At 44.8% G+C, this 23,826-nt stretch overlaps 1 protein-coding gene across 7 annotated transcripts in view; it reads left to right on the forward strand.

The window, feature by feature from the left end:
* Positions 1 to 934: 934 nt before the first annotated feature.
* Positions 935 to 23,826, forward strand: part of LOC147614269 (protein ESSENTIAL FOR POTEXVIRUS ACCUMULATION 1-like) — a 39,619-nt gene continuing 16,727 nt past the window's right edge. For 2 of the 7 annotated variants that reach the window (XM_086780834.1, XM_086780835.1), the window contains exons 1-3: positions 1,030 to 1,287; positions 2,072 to 2,245; positions 2,438 to 2,529. In XM_086780834.1, coding sequence (XP_086636960.1) covers positions 1,191 to 1,287; positions 2,072 to 2,245; positions 2,438 to 2,529 — 363 coding nt within the window. In that variant the 5' untranslated portion in view covers positions 1,030 to 1,190. Of the gene's footprint in view, positions 1,288 to 2,071; positions 2,262 to 2,437; positions 2,530 to 23,644; positions 23,685 to 23,826 lie in introns of those variants that run through there. The other 5 variants (XM_086780837.1, XM_086780838.1, XM_086780836.1 and 2 more) reach the window with 4 other exon arrangements.

Here is a 23,826-nt window from a genome sequence, read left to right on the forward strand (position 1 = left end):
ACATGGGCGCCTCACCCCCCTGAACCCATACACTCTCTCCGGTGACGACGACAATCAGGCTCCATATCTGGTCGAGCCCTACGTAACCTATTATAAGCTATGTGACAGACATAGTTTAGTATGAGAACGCGAAAAACTACACTTAAGAATTTGTGAATCCCCTTAGAAGTACAAGATTATTAAGTGAATATACAAAGTCTCACGAAGTCATCCATTAGGCAAGGCGAGCCTCGTCTTCAAGGATATTTTACACAAGTCAACCAATCAAACTTTCAAGGGATGTTTGCATTAATAGCAAGCTTAAATCATTACTTAGTAGGCAAAGTGCTTTGAAGGCACATGGCTTATTGCGCTATCATGGGCCTTGCCATTGTGTGAACACTATGAGCATATTTGGAAGAAGTGGAGTGGTTGGCCATTGTTTACAAAATAAACCATCACTCTGCACTCAAAGTTCTTTGAAGATTCATGGCTTATTGCGCCACCATGGGCCTAGCTATTGCCTAAGAACAGTGTACAAATTTGGAAGAAGTGGAGTTGTTTGCCATTGTTAACAACACCAACACCAATATCAATTTAAGTTGCACAATGAGAGAGCTAAAATTTACCACGCCTTGAATACCAAGGTGTTAAAAGTCAAGGAGAAAATCACTCGAACCCAAAGTGGATAAAGGCTTTTAGAACGAGAACGTGGAAAACTACACTTAGCGTTTTGTGGATCCCCTTAAAAGCATGAAGCCAGTTTACAAGGGGCCATGCATTAGACAAAGCTACACTTGTCTCCAAAGACATTGCACAAGGCAACGAATTCACTTTTCGAAGGATGTTCACAGGAATAGCAAATTAAGCACATAATTGAGGATCGCGATATCATTGAAAGTGGGACATGTATTGGATGGAAATGAGCCTTTTTCTTTTGTTTCCAACTTTAGGTGTATCTTCTCTAATCGTCTCTCTCTCTCTCTCTCTCTCTCTCTCTCTCTACATGTTTAGAGGTGGTGCACATATATGCAAATTTTTAATTTAATAATTTTGAGAATTATTTTTTACCCTTTACATCTTCCGTGTGAAGAAGCTTTGCTCGCCATAGCCAACAGACAGGACTTCGTGTTGCGCTCCTCCATAGCCAAGAGATTGCAAGCTTACTGCTGCCGACGCTCTCTGTTGCATCCTGCATCGTCGATCCGGACATGTCTTCAATGGCAGAGCACAAGGGCGAAACTGTTTCTCGCGACTCGAGCTCCTCCGTCGGCGCCCCACCCCGGCTCGATCCACGGAACTTAAGCGGTTTGTTCCATGCCCCTGTTTTCGTTCTTTGTTTATTTCTCCTTCCAGCTTCTCAGAAAGGCTAGAGTGGCTTACCTGCTTCTATGTTCAAGCAGTTTCGTCTGTGGGCTCTATTCAGGGTTTCTTTAGGGCTCTTTCTAGTGCAAGAACTGCCCCTGTTCACGCGATTTGCTGCGAAAGCTGTGTTTTCTTTCAGTCTGCTAGGGCTTTGTTCTAGGCTGCATGTACGGAGTAAGGGTTTCTGTGCAAGTCAGTTACCGCGCTTTTTGCTTTGTTTTGTTCCATGCCATTAAATAAATTTCTTTGATTGTGATGTGGTCCATCGCCTTCAATGGAAACTCAGAAAACAAACGCTCCTTTACTCCTTAGCTCGCTTAATCATGACAAAAGGAATGGCAGTGAGACTGCAGATTTCAGGGCTACACTTGATGTAGGGATACTGTGGTGATAAAACTAAGATTAGATTCATATTTTGCACACCCTAACAATGCTCGTAAATGACGGCTGTCTCTTTATCAAAAGAATAAGCAAGAATGTAGCTATTCTTATCCATCAGGGGGGCTTGCGCTCATAATGTTACAATGCAGGGGGGCTTGCTCCACCATGTATTCTGAACTTTTGTGAGTGCCTGCACAATTTGTCTCACATGTGTGCATGATTGTAGTTCACAGGACGTGACTCTGTGTTCACGCACCATCTATGTGATATGTCAGGAGTGCATGCATTATGGGCAGTGGTGCACCTTTAAGGTTTAGGGAAGTACTTGTGTCCTGGATGGGTGTAGTGCAGGAGATGAAGAGAAAGAACTGGAGTGGATTTTATACGGAGAGTAGTGATTGCAACCATCAACAGTGTTCCCGTCAAAGGCTGGGGAGGGACAGCTGGCAGTCTGGGCTTCTAAGTGTTTGTTATAATAAGATGAGGAACTGTCATGCAGCAAGTCGGCCGACCAAGAAGGGTGATACGTGTTCTTGGTGCATTATTTCTCTTGAATTCTTTGTCTTGACGAGTGGCTTTGTTTTTTTGTGTATCCTCGCCGGATTTCTTGTGGGACTATTTTACTGTTGCATTTAGTTAAGTTTTGCTTGCATCAATGCACGATTGCTTTTTGAGAGTTTTAGCAATGATCAGTTTTTTCTGTCATTTGCAGATATGACAGGGCATGAGATCCATGTTCCTCTTTCTCCTCAATGGCTTTTTCCAAAGCCTTCTGGTGATGCAAAACCATCTCTAGTACCAGGGGTATGCACACAATATAATTTTGTCTGGAGAAATTCAAGTGCCTTGCCTTTTTTTTTTGGGGGGGGGGGTGGGAGGGTGCAGAAATCTTGGGCTTCCTTGCTATGTGGAGGAATATTTGGGATATGTGAAAAATTTATGTATAAGTGTAACTGCTAGCACTGCTTTCTCTTGGCATGATGACCATGAAAATATTCTGAAATTCTTCTTTAATGCTCATTACAAAAAAGTTGTTTTTTTTTTCCCAAGAAAGGATCGAGTTAGTAAAAAAGGAAACTTCTTTCGGGAAGCGGATAAGAATCCCTTGAGGAGGTAAAAAATGTTAGAAAAAGAAGGGTCCCTTTTTGGCTGGCTGGTCTTGGAGGGGGGAAAACCACAGTGGGGACTTTATAATGTCAGAAAAGACTGATGTCCAAAGCAAAAAATGAACCCCAGCTCCATGTGCCTAGAAAAGTAGTGACTGTTGTTACATGATATCTAAGTCCTCTTAGTGTCACCGGAGGGCGTGGATGATGTCTGTCCAAATGAAGTGAATAGTCTCCGTGGGGGATGAGCAACAAAGGCTGCCCATAATCACGTGTGAAAGCGATGGTTTTTTATGTTGAGATTACATGGTGCTTTAGAGGGTGAGAGAGAGAGTGGGAGCACAATGGAAAGAATGATTGCACAAGTTACAACACAATGAAGAATGAATTATAATACTTCCACCATGTACAATGCTTTAATAGGCACCATCTCTTTAATAAGAGGGTGTTCACACTAGTGGATACACTATTAGAAACCCCCCTTCAGAGTGATGCTTGGATAGCCTTCAATAGTCTTGTACTCCAACACTAGCAAAAAAACAAGACATGTTTGTGGCTTCAAACTGAGAGGCTAGTAAGCATGGCTGAGAGGCTAGTGAGCATGGCTCAAAAGGATGAGAGGCTCAACAAGCATGGCTTAGAGGCTTAATAAGAATGGTCTTTGCGAAAGACTCAGAGGTCAGGTCCTGCCTTGGAGACAAGAGGCATCTAACCAAAAACAACTCCCCCCTTGCCCTAAGTAGGGGTAAGTAAAACAAGAAGGAGCCAAGCCTTAGTCTTTTATAGAAACAAGGCTTACCAAATATGCAAAATATTTACTCAGATTTGGGAAGACTTCTTGGGTAGAGAACTCTTGTCACAAATAAAAAAGGACTAGAACGCTCAATCATAATCTTCCTCATTAAGAGAAAGATTAGCCATGATAGTGACGGCTTTTTCTTGAGTTGATGGAGATGCTTTAGCTTCATCTTCGTCATCTTCTAGTTTTTGCACTAGATTAGCATGGTCATTTGATTGCCCTCTTCTTGAAGCACTTGTCTTCTGTATGTAACGTGTCTTTTGTATGTCCAAGCCTTTTTCAACAGGTGCACTTCGTGATCCTTCTTTCCTGCTTGCCTTTCGTCTCGGAGAGGAAGGTTTTCTCAGACTCAAGTGATACTTTAGCTAGCTTTTTAAGATGACGGTCTTCATCAATAAGAACTGTAACCAACTCATCATATTCCATCTCACGAGATGGGACCCAAGCCTATGTATTTGTCTCTCTTCTCTTTGTGCACTCTTACTTTCATTACATTGTGCCATACATCTTCAAGAACAAAGCGGTTGAAAGTATTTAACAAAGTATAATCCTCATCTGTAAGCTTCCGCTTTTTACATTGGTATCAAAGCTCGTTTTGGTGAAGAAATTCAACCAAGAAAAAAATAGAAAACTTTTTTCGTTTGTGTGGTTGGTTTTTAAGACGCCGGAAGCATTCCCCATTCCGGTGTGACTCATGTCCCTCGAAGGACGGTTGGTTCTCACATGCTGAAATTGAAAAAACAGTAGTATACTCAGAAAAACAGCAAGATTCTCGAACTCATACCTTTTCTTTGACCTCTTTTTCTCTACCTACCGACTTGCTCGTTCACGAGGCTTGCTCTGATACCACTGAAATCCCCATAGGATCTCCTCGTAGAACGCTCTTGGTACAAGACTCAAAACCTGCAAACAAACGAAACAAACATGACGGGGGTGCAGGCCTGACTCACCTCCCAACCTTGATAGCTACTTATATACTATATATTACTTGAACAGGCACAAGCTGCTGATGATCCACCGGCCGCCGCTGCAGAGGGTGGACGTGAGCACTACTCCTCGGACATTCCGACCGATGTGAGCTCATCTGAGCATGGAGGGAGCACCGAGTCATCATCTGGGTCTGAGTAGTACTCAGACTTATAGTATCACATTCCATATTGAGGATGTGATTGTATATATTTTTTTGTAAACTCAAGCCATGGGCTACTTCGAGATATGGACTCCCTTGTATACATGTATGAAATTTTGATAGTAATATTGAATTGATTGATCGATAGTATTACATTCATGTCTGTCTTGAATCGTGTAATGACAATGTATGCATTCATGTCGTTCTTGTCTTAATCTCCCTCGTGCATATGTTCTTCGTGGATGGTCTAATGGGATGGTCTAATGCACAAAAAAAAAACCCAGAGAGTGCTATTGGGTGCTGGAATGCTGGAACAGTAGTGTTGGCTGTCCCCACCGAGCCACGAGCTGAGCTAACTAGATGGACGTACTGACCAATCTCTACCTCGTGACGTCCCATACCGCCACGAAGCTACCCTCGCGGGCCTCGAGACTGATGCCGGCCTTGGCTGCATAAAGAAGGTGCACGTCTGCACTAGATCCAGGCTCCTGACCATAGAGCTCTCACAAAGACACGCGAGACTCTATGTGACTAATGACTAACCTTGGCCACCCTTTTATACGCTCTTGGCCGATCATCGGGCGTCCACACTTGGACGCCCGCCCGTCCATACTTGGGTGCCCGCCCGTTAGTCTATCCCTAACTTAGCTTGTCAAACAGCCTGCCTAGCTCCAAGCTTCCCCAACCTCGAAGCTAGTCTTGTGTGCGTGTAGCACACGGTAGATACAGAGTGTACATGACAAAGACTCAAGGGTAATGGCAGTCTTGTGAGTTGGATGCCACTTGGGGCATACCAGGATTGGCTTTTAGGCAACGGTTCCAAGGGAGGATGATCCTCCAAGGGGTGGAATGAGAGTGCCAGACTCAATACTCAAAAAAAGAAGACCAAAGAAAGTGTTCAGGGATAGGGCAAGAAGGCAAGGGGACAAGGTGGAATGGATGCAAAGATCTTCATTGGATTTGGAGACCGAGCAAGGTTTTGAGTGAAAAGGTTGCAGGAAGGGAAGGATGACAGGTTTGGGTGTGATATGCAGCGGAAGTCTTTGTATTGGAAGATCCTGTCACACAAATGCTCACACCGTCTTTTGTATCCTGAGTTTCGTGAGTTTAGCAATCCACTTTAATACTTCAAACTTTAAAGAGAGATGAGAGAGAGATATGAGAACTGTACACCAGATTGGGTCCCGAATTACCCACTGAAGGGCCCCCTATCCCGATAACGAGATAGTATTTGCTTTATTTCTTTAGAGAGAATGACTGCGGACTGTAGATAAGCCAAACGCAAGATCTCGGAGGATCGGAGATTGGCTGAACTGTACACGGCTGTAGAAACATCTCGATGACCTGATCTCGAGCCTATGCACTCTTCCCAAGGGCATGAGGAAGGGCTGCACACCTGAGGCTGAGAAAAGGAGATGGTGGATTGTTCTAAGTTATGTTAGAATGCTGTAAATGCTTATGAATGCTGTGTTACCTTCACCAGATGACTGCTGCATGTATGGATGATGCACAGAAGGCTGGATACTGATGTAAACTGATGATTCAGAGCTGAGAACTGCTGTGGACTGAAACGCAGACATGTAGGGATGCTGCTGGACTGAAACGCAGGTTGTACTGCTGCTGGACAGAAACACTGGCTGTACGGCTGCTGCTGGACAGAAAACGCAGGTGTACGGCTGCTGTGCACAGGCCGGCTGCTGGATATGCAGAAAACGCAGGTCTTCTTGCTGATTCAGGCCTGTAGATGCACTGTATGGCTGCGCTTATGGCTGTAGGGACTGCTGAACTGCATGCGTTGGAGAACCAGGGTTGGCTGAAGCAAACTCAAGCACTCCAAGGGCTGGATGAGACTAGTCTAGTGCTGAAGTCAAGGGAACTCCTAGGGCTGAGGAGGAAAGCTCTTAGCACACTGAAGACTGAATGAGAAACTAAGCCCTATGCAAGCCTATTTATACTAACTAGAGGTTGGTCAAGTTGGCTGGTCATTTAATAAAGTTTATATTTATAAATGACAATAAATGCTAAATAAATACTATAAAATATGGAAAAAATACCAGATAAATCCTAGTAAATCCCCTAAGGCTTCTGAGATGTTCTAAATGATGCACAGGCATATGAATGCATATTATGCAAGATGCAGAGTGCTTTCTGATGCAAACCCTAAGGCTTCTATTGACTCTACATGCATGAATGATTCTCTCCAAGTGGGTTAAGGGACTTGACTGACTGACTGACCCGCTAAGGCTGAGGAATGACCTACGTAGCTCGTGCCTGACTTATCCTGGACTGAGGATGTACAATGGGGTCACGGTGTACGACAAATATCATCTTACTGGGTTCTAATAATGTACAACTGTTGCACTTCTGATGATGAGCCATCTTGTCACCATGCACTGAGTGCAGAGTGCATGTGACATTGGGTGTCCATGAGGAGACAAGGGGATGATGACAGTCATCGAGGGTCAGAAGTTGGAATCCCATCATCAAGTTTAGCAAGGGGATGTCATGTGCATGACATGTACATGCTAATCTCTGAGCTAATCCCTAGAGGGCAGAAGAATAAGTAGAAGCCTAGAGTAGCTTTTGATGTTGGTCGGCTAGGCCTCTTGCACGTGTAGAGCCTATAATAAGCTCAACCAATGATCATTAAAGGTATTCAATTCCTTTGTGAGCTACTAGGTGTTTCAACCTTTTATGGGGCAGCCTATGGCTTGCCATGAATGTACCCTTTTTGTACTATATTGAATATACTAAAAACTCAGCTATCCCTCTCTCTTCTCTCCATCTTCTGCTTGTGTTTTAGAGAAACCAAATGTGCAGGCAAGCTCACCACCCAACTGCAGGTTTGTGTTCGCAAACCTCCCCCGAGCCAGGGGCTAAGGTTTTACTCCCACAAGCCAAGCCAGTCAACCCTAGCATCATAAATAGCCAATAACCTTGGATTTGTTAATATTGAACCTTAGCGAGCCACCCAAGCTTGCTTTCCCTAATCTTAGGGCTCCCCTAACCCTGTTGGATTAGTCCCTAACCCCAAGGGTTAGTGCTAGGTACATAACAGTATTGCACATGTGGCAGGTGGCCAAGCAACCGAGTTCCATTAGTTATCCAGAATCCTTGGCCTGTTCCATGTGTGTGAATAGCACAAGTTCATGGATTCTTGTGAACCTTAGAGAATCCGTAAAACATAAGATCTTGTCTTCAATGTCCATCCTGGAATACATGGTGAACTCCACCTGGTGGTGGCCTAGAGATGGTGGCCGAGAAGGTATCTTGTAAACTCCACCTGGCGCGTAGCGCGAACAAGGTCGCTTGGCCTCAAGCCAAACAGTCATGGCGCTCCACTGAAGAGGCATTGGTACCAATCTCAAGGGAACGGCCAAGTTGATACTCACACATGAGCCAAGACTTCAATCCCTTTGCTCACAATAGCTCTGATACCATGTGAGGGCAAAAGGACGAAAGGACCAGATGTACGAGAGATCAGAGCAAAACAACATAGCATGAAATATGTGAGTGAGTCTATACACAATAGTGAGTGAACATATATACAAGAGTCCTCTGATGTGAGGTAACTTTGAGTAGAAAGACGAGTGCAAAAGTAGAGATGATGTCGGAGTTGAAGCATAGTCGGTGACGAAGGCTCGTGTCAATGTGAGGCAAAGCACTTCGAGAGGTGATCGGTGTTGAAGGCTCGCGTCGGTGGAAGTAGAGGCACTCCGAGGTGATAGTGGCAGCGGAAGATGAGGTGATGCAGGCTCTGTTGACAAGGGTGCTGCTGTACCTGAGGTGGTAGATGAAGAGTAGAGAGGGCTGCCGTCCCGAGTGGTGGTGGTGGTGCAAGCTCTGATGACAAGGGTGCTGCAAGACCTGACGGGTGCAGGCTCTGATGACAAGGGTGCTGCATACCTCAGGGGTGCAAGCTCTGGTGACAAGGGTGTTGTGTACCTGAGGGGTGGTGAGGAGCAGAGTGGGTTGCCGTCTTGAGTGGTGTAAGCTTTGGTGACACGGGTGCTGCGTACTTGGAGTGGTAAGGAGTAGAGAGAGTTTGCTGTCCCTAGTGGTGCAAGCTCTGGTGGCACAGGTGCTGTGCATACTTGAAATGGTGTTGATGGTGAAGATAACTAGAGAGTGGGCTGTCGTCCCGATGGTATGATGTAGAAGAAAGTGTGTTATGTTGTAACTTGGTTGAACACAATGCTAATCAATACACTTAAATACACTAAGATTTGAAGGACACTTGCTCAAATACAAGAAGTAAAATTGCTGAATTTGACAAGAGACACACAATGAGCCGGAACGGCCGACCCCTCCCTTGAGTAAATTGTATTACTATTGGAGAAATTCAATACATAGCTTCACGGGCATCCATTGCCAAATCCTCCATGCCAATGCATATGAAATTCAGCATTTAGAAAACAATGGTGTGTCGATGTAGATCACCAAGGAGCTGCCTTGATGCCCGGTCCGACTTCAGTGCCCATATTCTCTACCATTGGCTCTATGTTCTACCAAGCAAAGTAGCAACATCTTCAAGAGCACATAGGACAAGAGAAATACTACACAGGGCGGCTAAACAAGGAGTCCTGCCCTTCTACTGAGTAAGTAATGACAACACATTGTCCAATTAGCTTACCAGTCTTCATAGAAGTTGTTGCAAGCGGAAGCCTTCGCGTTGGAAGCTTTAGAAGTGTTGATATCTTCGATTTGCCGCAATCCTTCGTGACAAAAGTCTTCAAGAGGATGAAGGGAACCCTGGGAAAGCTTCCCCTATGGTTCAATTTGAGAAAGGAAGGCTGAAATTAGGGTTTTCAGCAAAAAGACCAGAAATTACAGCAAAAATGAGAGCTGTTTTGTTGAATTTCAGTCATTGGGAGTGAGTAGGAGAGTGATTAGCACTTGGAAACACTCTTGGAAGCTTGGAAAACACCCTAGCAAGTTGGGTATGGCTATGGAGAGCTTGGAAATGGAGAGAAATGGTGGAAAAACAGAGTTTTCAGCCTCCAAAAATCCTCATGAAGAGAAAACACGAATTTCTCTTAATAAGTAAGTGAATTGGGGTCCAATCAGGTGAAGGGACATGGGGAGATGCCCATTTATGAGTAAAAAGGGAGGATCAGGTCTTGGACATTGAGTCTTGTCCGCCTCGGGACTTCAGTGAGTGTGAACTTGGAAGCGGTCATAATTTATAAGTGACTTTTGGGCGCCCAAACTTTAATGAAGTGGGAACGCACTCACTTATAAATATTAGCTAAGTCCTAAGGGCTATTTGAGCCTAGATTGGGTAATACTTACCACCTGTTCACATGCCACACAACCATGTCAGCAGACAGTTTCACACGCACGGTTCACGGGCGGGCGTCCCCTTACCCGGAACTACACATTGGTCAAGCAAGCATGAAAACAGCACGCAATTTCAATTGCAAGCAAGCACATAAAGATGCTATGCAATGCAGCATTGGCATGAGCAATTTCCGTTCATGAAACCATATAAGACCAGGCGTTTCCAGGCAAGTATATGCGATACCAGACCCAGTGGAAAGCCAATCCTCCAGGTGTTTCCGGGCATGTACACAAAGGCACAAGTCCCAGCGGAAAGCCAAGTCCTCCAGATATTCCGGGCATGATAACATCAAGTCCCAGCGGAATATCATATCCAACTATACAGCATGACACGTGTCAATCACATGCATAGGCACATTCCATAAGCCATGGACACCAATCCAATATGTACATAGTGTGAAAGCAAGAGTGAACCATTCGGATGGCCAAATGGTGACATACACAATATGCCCAAGATAATGTATCTCTGACAAGAAGAACTCACTCTTCTTTGCATTTATGAAGAGTTTATGCTTATGGAGCTCTTCAAAAACAATAGCCAAATGAGCTTTATGCTGTTCTTCGGTCTTCGAGAAGACTAGGATGTCATCAAAGAAGACACCTGTAAATTTCCTGTACCCACGGAATATGCGATCCATCATTCTATTGAATGTAGCCGGGGCATTTGTAAGACCAAAAGGCATAACAAGATACTCATAAAGCCCAAATGCTGTCCTGAAAGCAATTTTGTGTACATCCTGAGGCACTACACGCACTTGATGATATCCACTCTTGAGATCAATTCGGCTAAAGCATGCCGATCCATCCAACTTGTCAAGGATGTCGTCTATGCGTGGAATCGGAAACCGATTCTTGATGGTAAGCTTATTCAAAGCTCTATAATCCACACACATACGAAAGGATCCATCCTTCTTTTGAACCAAGAGGACGGGTGAACAATATGGGGAAGAGCTTGGTTGTGTTGGGGTAAAGGCGTTATGCCCACCCTTATAGTGTGTACAAGCCCATAAGTTATAGTACATAGTACACTTAGTACTTTTAATGTACTAAGTGCACTATGTGTACTAGTGCAATATACATGTGTGATAGGGGAGTCACACACTCATGCTTTTGGTGAGTTGACTTATCCCCACAACTCTCTCTCTCTCTCTCCCTTGCTTCTCTGTGTATGTCTCCCATGAATGAACTCTAACCTAACCCTAATTCAGGTTTTCTCCCCATCAACTGGTATCAGAGCCATCTTGGTCCCTCCCTCAGTCTGTTCTGGTCGTATTCAGCTTCAATCAACTGCTGGTCGCCTGCTTCCATCAACTGGAGCAATTAAACGTGGTGAGCGCTGGCCCTTCAGCGTGAGATGTGAGCAGTCGAGCAATACAGAGTCGACTACAAGCGTGTGAGCGAAGGTGTTGGTGCTGGGCGTGAAGCGAAGGAGCCAGCGCTGACCGCTGGGCGTATAGGCGCTAGGCGAGTGAAGCGAACAGCAGCCGTAGGCGAAGCCAATTATACGTGTCAGCGCTGGACAGTCTAGGCGAAGCGTGAGCGAAAGCAGGCTTGAGCGTGGAGGCGAGCGAAGCGAAGGCTACTAGGCCCCGGCGCCCGTCAACTTACGCTTACTTCAGTATTAGCGAAGGGGCGTCTATTTGTTGGCTACGTGAGTCGACGGCTGGTACACGCAGGCGGATAGGTGGTCGCTATTGCTGGACGTAGGCAACAGAGCCAGGCGCCTACAGCAGTTTAGCGTGACGTTGAGCATGGGAGCTGATCGTGGGGTTCAGCCAGGTAGGGCCACGCTGCCCAGCAGAGGGCTGCCCAATCAGTCAGCGCAGAGGGCTGCCCAGCCAACCAGCACAGCCAGCTCAACAGTAGTCACCAGCAGCACGTCGTCCTCGCATCAGCAGTACTATCAACATCCACACAGTCAGTGTGTGCAGCACCTCATCAACAGCAAAAATCGACGCCCCCTCTTCCTGCAACAGCCTGCAAATTGAAGGAAAATCAGAAATTTCAAGGTATTTGCCTCAATTTTTTTTTTGGGATTTGCAATTGAGCAAGTACAATCAACAATTGAGCAGGTACAGGTGCCCAATTGCTCAATTTTTGAGCAAAATTGGCAAAATTGGGTGACATTGGTCACAATCAGGATCAATTTGCAGGAAATTGGTCAAATCAGGATCAATTTGCAGGAAATTGGATGTCGAAATTTGGGGCTTTTGATGTAAATGTGCAATTAAGCACTCATACATGCTGTATGATGTGAAAAATCGCACATTTGTGCAAATCAAGGGGCTTTTGTGCCGATTTGGTTGATTTGCATGCAGGCAATCGCATTTGATGCTATGTACAATGTGTTGATGCCTTACAAGCACTCAATGTGCCTGTAAATCAAGGGGCTTTCATGTATTTGATGTATATGTGGCCAGGGGGAAGCATCGTGAACACTCTGGATGCCTTCATGTGCGTCAATGTACCATGTATGATCAGAAATTGATCTCAAATCAAGGGGCTTTTCAAGTTTGTATGCTTGTTGAGCTTGGCAAAGCAGCAGGCAAGACATTTATGCCTTGAATCCTCAAAAATCAGCTTGCAGTCAAGGGGCTTTTGCCCAATTTCTGTTCGGGACTGTTTTATGCAGTGTACAGGACTGTAAAAGTCTGATTTTCACTCATTTGGACAGCCAGGAGAGCATTTATTGCTATTGTACCTGCTGGTACAGATTTGGCACAGCTTTGTGCATGTTTTGGCATGGCTGTACACTGTTTTGAGTGATCAAAAGGTTCAAATTCAGCTGCTGAACTTGCCGGGACAGGTTTGGTACATCATTGGTAAGCACTTGGTACTGTTGTACAGTACTTTGGAAGGGCAAAAGAGCACATTTAAGGTGCTGTCCAAAATCTGTAGCAACTAGATTTTGGTGTTTTCATCACAAAAAGTGGGAGAAAAGTTGCATTCTTGCTTCCGCAGTGGGAGATAAAGCTTGGGAGAACATTTGTGAGCACTTTGTGTGCTTTGGGTGCAGTGTTTGCACATTTGCAGGGAGTCAGGCATTGACAGGTTGCATTTTGCTATGGCAACCACAGGTGAGAGCTCTTCATTGCTTCACATCAAGAAGCTTGAAGGCTCGCATAATTATGATATTTGGCAAACCCAGTGCTACAATGTGTTGCTTCAGAAAAAGCAGCACAAGCCTATCAAAGAAAGGGGTGTGATGCCCGCTTCTCTTACAGCTGAAGAGTGGGAAGATATGGATGAGCTGGCAAGATCTACTATCATGTTGTCTGTGTCAGACTCATTACTTTTCAGCATTCGTGAAGAGAAGACAGCTTGGGGAATGTGGCAGAGATTGCAGGACTTGTATGCCCAACAAAGTGCCTCAAGCAAAGTGTATTGGTTGAAGAAACTCATAGGTCTTCAGATGAAGGAAGGGGCGTCTATGACAGCCCATTTAAATGAGTTTAATGGTATTGTCAGCCAGGTTATCAATCAAAAGTTGGCAATGGACGATGAGTTCAAAGCCACTTTTTTGTTATGCACTTTGCCAGAGAGTTGGGACACATTCAGGACAGCCACTAGCAATTCGCATGCTATGCTGTCATATGCAGATGTTGAGGGTGCTCTTCTTCAAGAAGAGATGAACAGGAAAAACAACTCTGTTGGAAAGTCCAATGCAATGAATGCACGTGGGAGATCCCAACAAAGGGGGAAAAGCCAAGAAAGGGGAAGGAGCAAGTCTCGCTCCAAAAAGGATTTGGAATGCCATTATTGTGGCAAGAAGGGACACATCAAAAAACAATGCTACAAATGGAAAAATGATCAAAAAGAAAAGGGAAAAGGCAAAGACAAAGAGAAAGATGAAGCCAAAGATGTAAAGCCAAAGGGCAAAAGTGGAGTCAAGATCGAAGAAATCAATGTGTCACATGCAGGTGGCAGTGAGGATGAGGTCCTATTTACTTCTTCACTTGATGCCCATTCACTTCTTACAGGTGGTCATGGTATGCACTCATGGATCATTGATTCAGGTGCCTCCTTTCATGTCACAGGTTGCAGAGACTTGTTTGTCAGGTACACTGCTGGCAATGAAGGAGTGGTTTATTTGGGTGATAACCATGCATGCAAGATACTTGGCAGAGGTGATGTGAGGCTTGTATTTTCAGATGGCTCACAGCTTATGCTCCATGATGTCAGGCATGTGCCTGAGATCAAGAAGAATCTGCTTTCTACTGGACAGCTTGATGATGCTGATTATGTTACCACATTTGGTAGTGGAAAGTGGAAAATTAGTAAGGGCTCACTGGTTGTTGCCAGAGGCTCTAAAGTGGACACTCTTTATTTCATGCATGCAGGTGTTTGTCACCATGCTAATGTAAATGCAACTGAGCTGCCGGAAATTTCTATGTGGCATAGCCGGTTGGGACACATGAGTGTCAAGGGAATGGAGCAATTGTCTCGTTTGGGTTACTTGCCTTCTCTAAAGTTTTCAAGTTTTCAGTTTTGTGAGCATTGTATATATGGTAGGCAACTACAGTGCCCCCACAAGAAAGCTCTTGGACAGAAAGATGCTCAGTTAGAGCTTGTGCATACAGATGTATGTGAGATGCCTCAGCTTTCTTTGGGAGAGGCAAAATACTTTGTGTCTTTCATTGATGATGCCACACGCAAGGTGTGGGTTTATCCTCTTCGTTTGAAGAGTGATACATTCTCAGTGTTTCAGAAGTTTGTTGCTCTTGTTGAGAATCAAACTGGCAAAACACTGAAGGCTTTGCGTTCCGACAATGGTGGAGAATATACGTCCAAACAGTTTCAGGACTTTTGTGATGCTAAAGGCATCAAGAGGGAGCTCTCTACTCCTTATGATCCTCCACAAAACGGGACAGCAGAGAGGATGAACAGGACCATACAGGAGAAGGTCCGTTCTATGTTGTCACATGCTGCATTACCTCATGGTTTTTGGGCTGAAGCTGTTATGACAGCCGTTCACCTTATAAACAGGTCACCTAACACGAGGCTTGGTGGGAAAGTGCCAGAAGAAGTATGGACAGGGAAGCCTCCGTCATACAAGCACTTGAGAGTGTTTGGTTGCGTTGCGTACGTGCACATACGCAGGGAAATGCGCACCAAACTTGATCCTAAGTCTCACAAATGCATATTCCTAGGATATGGTGACAGAGGTGAAATGGGGTATAGACTTTGGGATCCCATGAATAGAAAGATCATACGCAGCAATGATGTCATTTTTGATGAAACATGCATGTATAAGGAGCCTGCAAGGCAACAGGAGCCTGGCAGAGTCATCTTTGATGATGATGGACATCATGGACAACAACAAAGGGCTGTAAATCAGCCATTACAGCAGGAAAACCAGCCCTTAAATGGTGCTGAAAATGGTCCAAATGGACAGCCAGAGATGGCAGAAGATATCCCTATGGATATACCACAGTTGGAGGAGATACCGGGCATGATTTTTCAGCCTTATGGCATGGAACAGGAGCCACCAATGGGTGATATGCAGGCTGGACAGCAACCTGCAAATGATGGTCATTGGGTGCGGAGGTCCACAAGACCCTCCAGAGCCCCTGACAGGTTTGTTCCAGGGGTTGACTACTTGATGCTCACTGACTGTGGGGAGCCCTCATGTTACAAAGAGGCTTTACAGAGGGCAGACAAGACTCTTTGGGAGCGTGCCATGAAGTCAGAGATGGATTCTCTGCACAAAAATGGAACTTGGAAGTTGGTGCATTTGCCTGCAGGCAAGAAGGTTTTGCCATGCAAGTGGGTATACAGGCTCAAAGTTGCACCAGATGCAAAGCCAAGATACAAAGCCAGGTTAGTGGCTAAGGGCTTCAAGCAGGAATATGGTGTGGACTTTGAGGAGATCTTCTCTCCAGTGGTCAAAATGACCACACTTAGAGCTGTGTTGGCTTTGGTTGCGCATGATGATCTGGACTTGATTCAGATGGATGTGAAGACTGCTTTTCTTCACGGTGATCTCCATGAGGAGATATATATGCAGCAGCCAGAGGGTTATGCAGTGAGTGGAAAGGAGAAGCTTGTATGCAAGCTGAAAAAGAGTCTTTATGGGCTCAAACAGGCACCAAGGGAATGGTATCATAAATTTGATACATTCATGAAATCTCAGAAATTCAGGAGAAGTGACATAGATCACTGCTTGTACACCAAGAAAGCTTTGGATGGCAGTCTATTGATTCTCATTTTGTATGTTGATGATATGTTGATTGCCGGGAAATCTCGTAAAGAGATGGATGCTTTGAAGCAGAGGCTGCATCAAACCTTTGATATGAAGGATTTGGGTGATGCTAATCACATCTTGGGTATGCGGATACTTCGGGACAGAAATCAGCATGTGTTGTATTTGTCTCAGAAGGAATACATTGGCAAAGTCTTGCAGAGGTTCAATATGGACGGGGGGAAGAAAGCTAGTACTCCTTTGCCTCCATATGTGAAACTCAGTGCTATGGACAGCCCACAGTCAGATAGAGACAGGGCTGATATGGCCAAGATTCCGTATGCTTCAGCTTGTGGCAGTCTCATGTATGCCATGGTTGCTACTAGGCCGGACATTGCATTTGCAGTGGGAGTGGTTTCTAGATACATGGCCAACCCTGGCAAGAAGCATTGGGAAGCAGTGAAAGGTGTCATGAGATACCTGAAAGGCACACAGGATTTGTGCATTTGCTTTGGCAAACAGGATGCATTAGTGCATGGTTACACGGATTCGGATTATGCCGGTCATCCAGATAACCGGAAGTCTACTACCGGTTATGTATTTACATTCACAGGAGGTGCTGTGTCATGGATATCCAGGATGCAGAAGTGCACTGCCTTATCTACTACAGAGGCCGAGTATATTGCAGCCACAGAGGCTTGCAAGGAGGCATTATGGCTATCTCGGTTAGTGGTTGATTTGGGTTATACAGGGGATATTCCATTGTTGCATTGTGACAGTCAGAGTGCCATTCAGTTGGCAAAGAACCCTGTTTTTCATGCAAAGACGAAGCATGTGGATGTGAAGTATCACTTCATCAGAGAGGTGATAGAGAACAAGCAAATTCAGCTTGTTAAAATTCATACGGATGACAACCCGGCTGATCTGTTGACGAAGAGTTTGCCTCCGGAGCGGTTTGCTCATTGCAGACACTTGATGGGCATTGGATGAGGCCAGTTTCAGCCTTGATATGGCCTTGTATATTATCATGTACATGCTGATTTTTTCTTTTCCTTTACTTAAGGGCAAGGGCACTTTGCCTTTAAGTGGGAGGTTGTTGGGGTAAAGGCGTTATGCCCACCCTTATAGTGTGTACAAGCCCATAAGTTATAGTACATAGTACACTTAGTACTTTTAATGTACTAAGTGCACTATGTGTACTAGTGCAATATACATGTGTGATAGGGGAGTCACACACTCATGCTTTTGGTGAGTTGACTTATCCCCACAACTCTCTCTCTCTCTCTCTCCCTTGCTTCTCTGTGTATGTCTCCCATGAATGAACTCTAACCTAACTCTAATTCAGGTTTTCTCCCCATTAGGTTGAACCAAACCCTTCTCAAGAAGCTCATTTACTTGCTTCATGATCTCCTCTTTTTGGGATGCACTTACACGATAGGCTGGCCTATTAGGTGGTGAGCTACCCGGCACAAGATCAATGCGATGATCTTCCGGTCGTACAGGTGGTAACTCATTTGGTAACTCATCGGCAAAACAATCATTGTGCTCTTGCAAAAATTTCAGCCTATCATTACAAAGAGTGTTTACATGTACATTAGTTTTCTCAATAGGATCTCGTACAAAAATCAAGTGCGCAAAAATACTCTTTTTCATTACTTTCTTAATTTGTACATGAGATACAAGGGGAATGGTATCACCCTCTTCACCAGCATCAATTACATGTTCTCGGCCTTTATGTATGAAGGTGATCCTGTTAGTCTTGTAAGCCTTGCACGGATCAATACGTGTATGCCAAGGCTTTCCAAGCAATACATCACAGCCATTCAAAGGCGCCACAAGAAAATCCTCATGATCCACATAGCCTTGAATGTGTATGCGCAACTTGCCAAAAATAGGCATGACCTGCACTTCTCTACCAACAAAGGCAGCCCCTGCTTCAATTTGAGGACCCATGTCCTCCACTTCAATACCCAAAGCAGCTGCCATCTGAGTGGATATGAAATTTTCAGATGCACAATCATCAAACATGAACAAAGCGGGCTGATCTTTGAGCTGTTCCCAAGCTTTACATACAACCCTATCTTTGCTATCATGTGAAGTGTTGCCTTGCACATCCGGAACCATATGCACATTAGGCTTCGGTACATTAGCATTTTCAGCTTTGTTCTTCTTATTTGGGCATGCTTTTGCCATGTGCTCAGTGCTGCCACAAGTAAAGCATTTGCCTTCACGCATATATTGCTCCTTCTTCTCAGCACTAAGACCAAAGTTTGCCGGCTTATAAGGGCGCTTTTTAGCAAACTTATTTTCAGCTTTTGGACCTAATTTGGCTTGGTTTTGGTCCCTTTTAGGTGGCTGTCCATCATTTTGCAGGTTTTGGACAGCCCTCTCTTTGCCTTGAAATGAGGGTTTAGCCTTATTGGATCGACTCAATTTGAGTTCCAATTGCTCGGTGGCTGCGATTAATTGGTGTAAGGTATGACCAGGATACATTTGTAATCCCGCTTTGTACACGGGTTGCAATCCCGATTGAAACCTTCTCTTCCTTTCCGCCTCGGTGACATGCATAAATGGAGACACCTCCAAAAGCACTTTCCAAAACTTTTGTACATATGCATTTACCGATTCCCCCTCATTTTGCTTTACCCAATCCCACTTCATTGTTATCTCATTCAATGCATTGGGAGGCAAGAATTGAGCATAAAACCTCTCCTTGAACTCTTCCCATGATCTAACGGGATTCGGTGAGAGCTTCTCCGTGAGCCACCAATGGGCAGCAGTGCCTTTCATGAACATGCTTACATGCCGGATCATGGATTTCAGAGTGAAATCCTCATCACTGAAAGCAATATCAAACTGGGCAATAAAAGCAAGTGCCTTTGATGCATCGTATTCCCCATGATATGTGTCAAACTTCACAGATTTGTCTCCGGCTTTGAAGTCACGAGACTTTGATGCATGTGTGTGCATCTCAACATGTTTTCCCCCATGTTTGTCCATTGGGACAGTCCCTGTAATTGGCATCATTTTTGGACCAAAAGGTGATGCATAAGGCATAGATACATGTGCCCTGTAAGCATGAGGCATGGCTGGCCCCTCAACATGCATTGATACATTTTCAGCCATAGCTTCTCCCTCACGAGCATACTCGAAGGCATGAGTGGCATGAGAGATACGCAGAATACCTGCACCAACAGAAAATTGCAGCCCATGTTGCATGTGTTGTGCATGTACATTTTCAGCCGGCAATGGCATTTGACATACATTTTGATCACTGCCATAAACATTGTATCCTTCACGGGCTACATGAGATATTCCTGCATGGCGTGAAGTCACTGATTGTTCCTCTCCCATAGCATGGAGATTCATCCTCTTAGACATAACTTCTTGTTCGGGCACTTGGGGGAATTCCAAGACATGTGGGATGGTTGCCTTTTCTGCATAGGCATCCTCGGTACGAGCCAAGTATGCACGTGCTGCATCCCTTGGTTGCATGTGCAACTCTTGAGCAATCATTGCCATTGCATGATCCATATAAGATTCAGCTTTCTTGGTCTTCAAACGGTCATGTACCAATGGATCCTCGCGGCGATAGAGATTCAATTCTTCTTGTTGTGCTTGGAGAAGAGCCTGCATACGAGTAAGTTCAGCCCTCAAGACTATCGACTCTTCTTCTTGCATCTTCTCTTTGCCACGAGATGGCTGTCCCACATATTCATGTTCCCTATTGTGCACCACATGAGTTTGCTCATCCTGTAAAGCATTGGAGGCATGCATTTCATTGTCCCTGCCTCTTGTATTAGCATCTCCAACATTCATTGTATGGCTGTCCATAATGTTCTAAGTGTAGAGATAGCTAGTGTTCACGGTGATCGTCTCTCACGATAGAAGTGAAAGAGAACCGTATGCTCTGATACCAATGTAACTTGGTTGAACACAATGCTAATCAATACACTTAAATACACTAAGATTTGAAGGACACTTGCTCAAATACAAGAAGTAAAATTGTTGAATTTGACAAGAGACACACAATGAGTCGGAACGGCCGACCCCTCCCTTGAGTAAATTGTATTACTATTGGAGAAATTCAATACATAGCTTCACGGGCATCCATTGCCAAATCCTCCATGCCAATGCATATGAAATTCAGCATTTAGAAAACAATGGTGTGTCGATGTAGATCACCAAGGAGCTGCCTTGATGCCCGGCCCGACTTCAGTGCCCATATTCTCTACCATTGGCTCTATGTTCTACCAAGCAAAGTAGCAACATCTTCAAGAGCACATAGGACAAGAGAAATACTACACAGGGTGGCTAAACAAGGAGTCCTGCCCTTCTACTGAGTAAGTAATGACAACACATTGTCCAATTAGCTTACCAGTCTTCATAGAAGTTGTTGCAAGCGGAAGCCTTCGCGTTGGAAGCTTTAGAAGTGTTGATATCTTCGATTTGCCGCAATCCTTCGTGACAAAAGTCTTCAAGAGGATGAAGGGAACCCTGGGAAAGCTTCCCCTATGGTTCAATTTGAGAAAGGAAGGCTGAAATTAGGGTTTTCAGCAAAAAGACCAGAAATTACAGCAAAAATGAGAGCTGTTTTGCTGAATTTCAGTCATTGGGAGTGAGTAGGAGAGTGATTAGCACTTGGAAACACTCTTGGAAGCTTGGAAAACACCCTAGCAAGTTGGGTATGGCTATGGAGAGCTTGGAAATGGAGAGAAATGGTGGAAAAACAGAGTTTTCAGCCTCCAAAAATCCTCATGAAGAGAAAACACGAATTTCTCTTAATAAGTAAGTGAATTGGGGTCCAATCAGGTGAAGGGACATGGGGAGATGTCCATTTATGAGTAAAAAGGGAGGATCAGGTCCTGGACATTGAGTCTTGTCCGCCTCGGGACTTCAGTGAGTGTGAACTTATAAGCGGTCATAATTTATAAATGACTTTTGGGCGCCCAAACTTTAATGAAGTGGGAACGCACTCACTTATAAATATTGGCTAAGTCCTAAGGGCTATTTGAGCCTAGATTGGGTAATACTTACCACCTGTTCACATGCCACACAACCATGTTAGTAGACAGTTTCACACGCACGGTTCACGGGCGGGCGTCCCCTTACCCGGAACTACACATTGGTCAAGCAAGCATGAAAACAGCACGCAATTTCAATTGCAAGCAAGCACATAAAGATGCTATGCAATGCAGCATTGGCATGGGCAATTTCCGTTCATGAAACCATATAAGACCAGGCGTTTCCAGGCAAGTATATGCGATACCAGACCCAGTGGAAAGCCAATCCTCCAGGCGTTTCCGGGCATGTACACAAAGGCACAAGTCCCAGCGGAAAGCCAAGTCCTCCAGATATTCCGGGCATGATAACATCAAGTCCCAGCGGAATATCATATCCAACTATATAGCATGACACGTGTCAATCACATGCATAGGCACATTCCATAAGCCATGGACACCAATCCAATATGTACATAGTGTGAAAGCAAGAGTGAACCATTCGGATGGCCAAATGGTGACATATGTCCTAGGGCTAACTAGGGTTAAGACCCTCGAGTTGGGTTAACCATAGCTCAGGGTTAGGCATCTTAAGTGGGGGAATTAGTGTTTTTATGAGACATGTGCTATATTTGGCTCTTGGTTTTTAGGAGGCCTATATATGTCACTTTATGGGTCAGTTTTGAGAGAGAGCTCCTCAGACTTGGACTCAAGGCCTTGAGACTACTCTATGCTTACATCCGATGGGTGTGTACTGGTGGTATGGGATGCTAGGGAATTTGCACGTGGAGGCATGTCTCGGATGCTACTGTCCCCCTTGCTCAGGGGTGAGCTTGAATGGCTCTATGGTTGGGCGGTGAGTTTGATGCTATGTCCTTTTGTTTCCATGTTTATGCTGAATCGTAGCGTTTATTTGGTTGGGGCTTTACATTGGTATCAGAGCCAGACCTACTTGGATTAAGCTTGGAAATCTCCAAAAGGAGGAGAGGAGAAAATCCATCGCCCGGATCTTCCGGAGATTAAGTCGTCGGGTCGCTTTTTCGCTTTCCAAGGTTTGGGTGGTATGGGACGCTTGGACAGAAGGCGGGAAGTAACCAGGCTCAAGGGAGAAGATTGGTGTGGTTGGATGTGTGGGAGTTTTGCAAAGAACTCCATATCCATGTGAAAAAGCAGAGAGAAAAGCATCGTGCTTTTGGTGCTTTTTTGAGCTTTACGCGGGGGAATTCTTTGCCCTAAAACCTTCTGTCTGTACCTGCGCTTTTGCATCTCTAGGTTTCATCCAACAGCTTTTTTCTCCATGGCTGAACTATCAGGGTTTTCTGTGCGGACTGGTCACCCTGTCTGTGAGGGGTATGCGTAGATTTGAGGTTGATCTAGAGCTGCTGTAAACAGCCCTGCTGGTCGCCATGCGTGGAGGTTTTGACGTGTAGAGAAGGCTGTGCGGGCACGGGGAGCAACAGGTTGCGGCCAAGAAGAAGCGTCGGATGCGTGAAGTGGCAAATGGGCAGCAAACAAGGACAGAAATGACGGCAAAAATCGCACTTGCAAAAAAAACCTTCCGCCCGTTTTTTTGACCTCACTTTACATTTGGGCGAAACATCGTTTCAATGGGCAAGTTCTGTTTTGTTTCGAAACGTTTCGTGCCGTTTTGAGAGGGCAAAACGGGTTTTTATGTTACTATGGTCCAGATTGGCAAGGGTGATGAAGCTATGCGATGTAGAGCTTGGCAGAGGCAGCAGCAGCATCTGATGGTGTGGTACCGGATATGATCAGTGATGTGGTACACTGGGTGAAGTGATAAGGCAATGCTATATATACCAAGGGGGAGTGCTGGTCGGTCAGCCTAAAGGCTGTAGGCCAGCAGCGAAGACAAGAGACCCCAAATAAGATAAAAAAACCCAGAAAAATCCCCTTTTTAGGGCTGGGAAAAATACTGTTTTCACACATTGTCCACCCTTTCATTAAATGTGTATGAATCCTAAGGCCCTTTCTAGGCCTTTGTTCACATGCTTGTCTTTGCCTCAAGTCACAAGGGCTGGCTGGACTCGTTTTCCTCGCGCGGCAAAGGTCAGAAGTATCCTTCCACATGTCAAAAGGCCTGTTGTGGGCATCTATCCCAAGTTTCAAGGTTCTCTCGTTTCCTTTTCTTTTTTAATGTTTCTAGAGATGCCTCATGCATCTACTAGCACAGTACTCCTTGTCTTATGGGCTGATTTTGCTTGCAAATACTGAGTTAGAGAAGACATTTTCTTTATAGGAGTATGGGAGATTGAGCAGCATCTTTTATTTGGAATTCCCAGCTTTAGCTACTATTTGCATACACTTTTCTTGTTCTGATGTTTGACATCCATATTTGAAGGGAAGCTTTTCAACCTTGATCAAGGAGGTGTTGCATTAACAACAGGTACTCAATGGACTGCAAATAAATGCAAATTTGGACACTAGTATTTTTCTTTCATTTACTCTTTTTGCATAGACATTTACTTGCATGATTGGGTCTCATAGGATGTAAATGCCTTCAAATGCTGATTGTATTATCTATTTAT

Source organism: Cibotium barometz, chromosome 42, assembly GCF_041138505.1.
Source record: "Cibotium barometz isolate CiBa-2024 chromosome 42, ASM4113850v1, whole genome shotgun sequence".
Taxonomy (NCBI): Eukaryota; Viridiplantae; Streptophyta; class Polypodiopsida; order Cyatheales; family Cibotiaceae; genus Cibotium; species Cibotium barometz.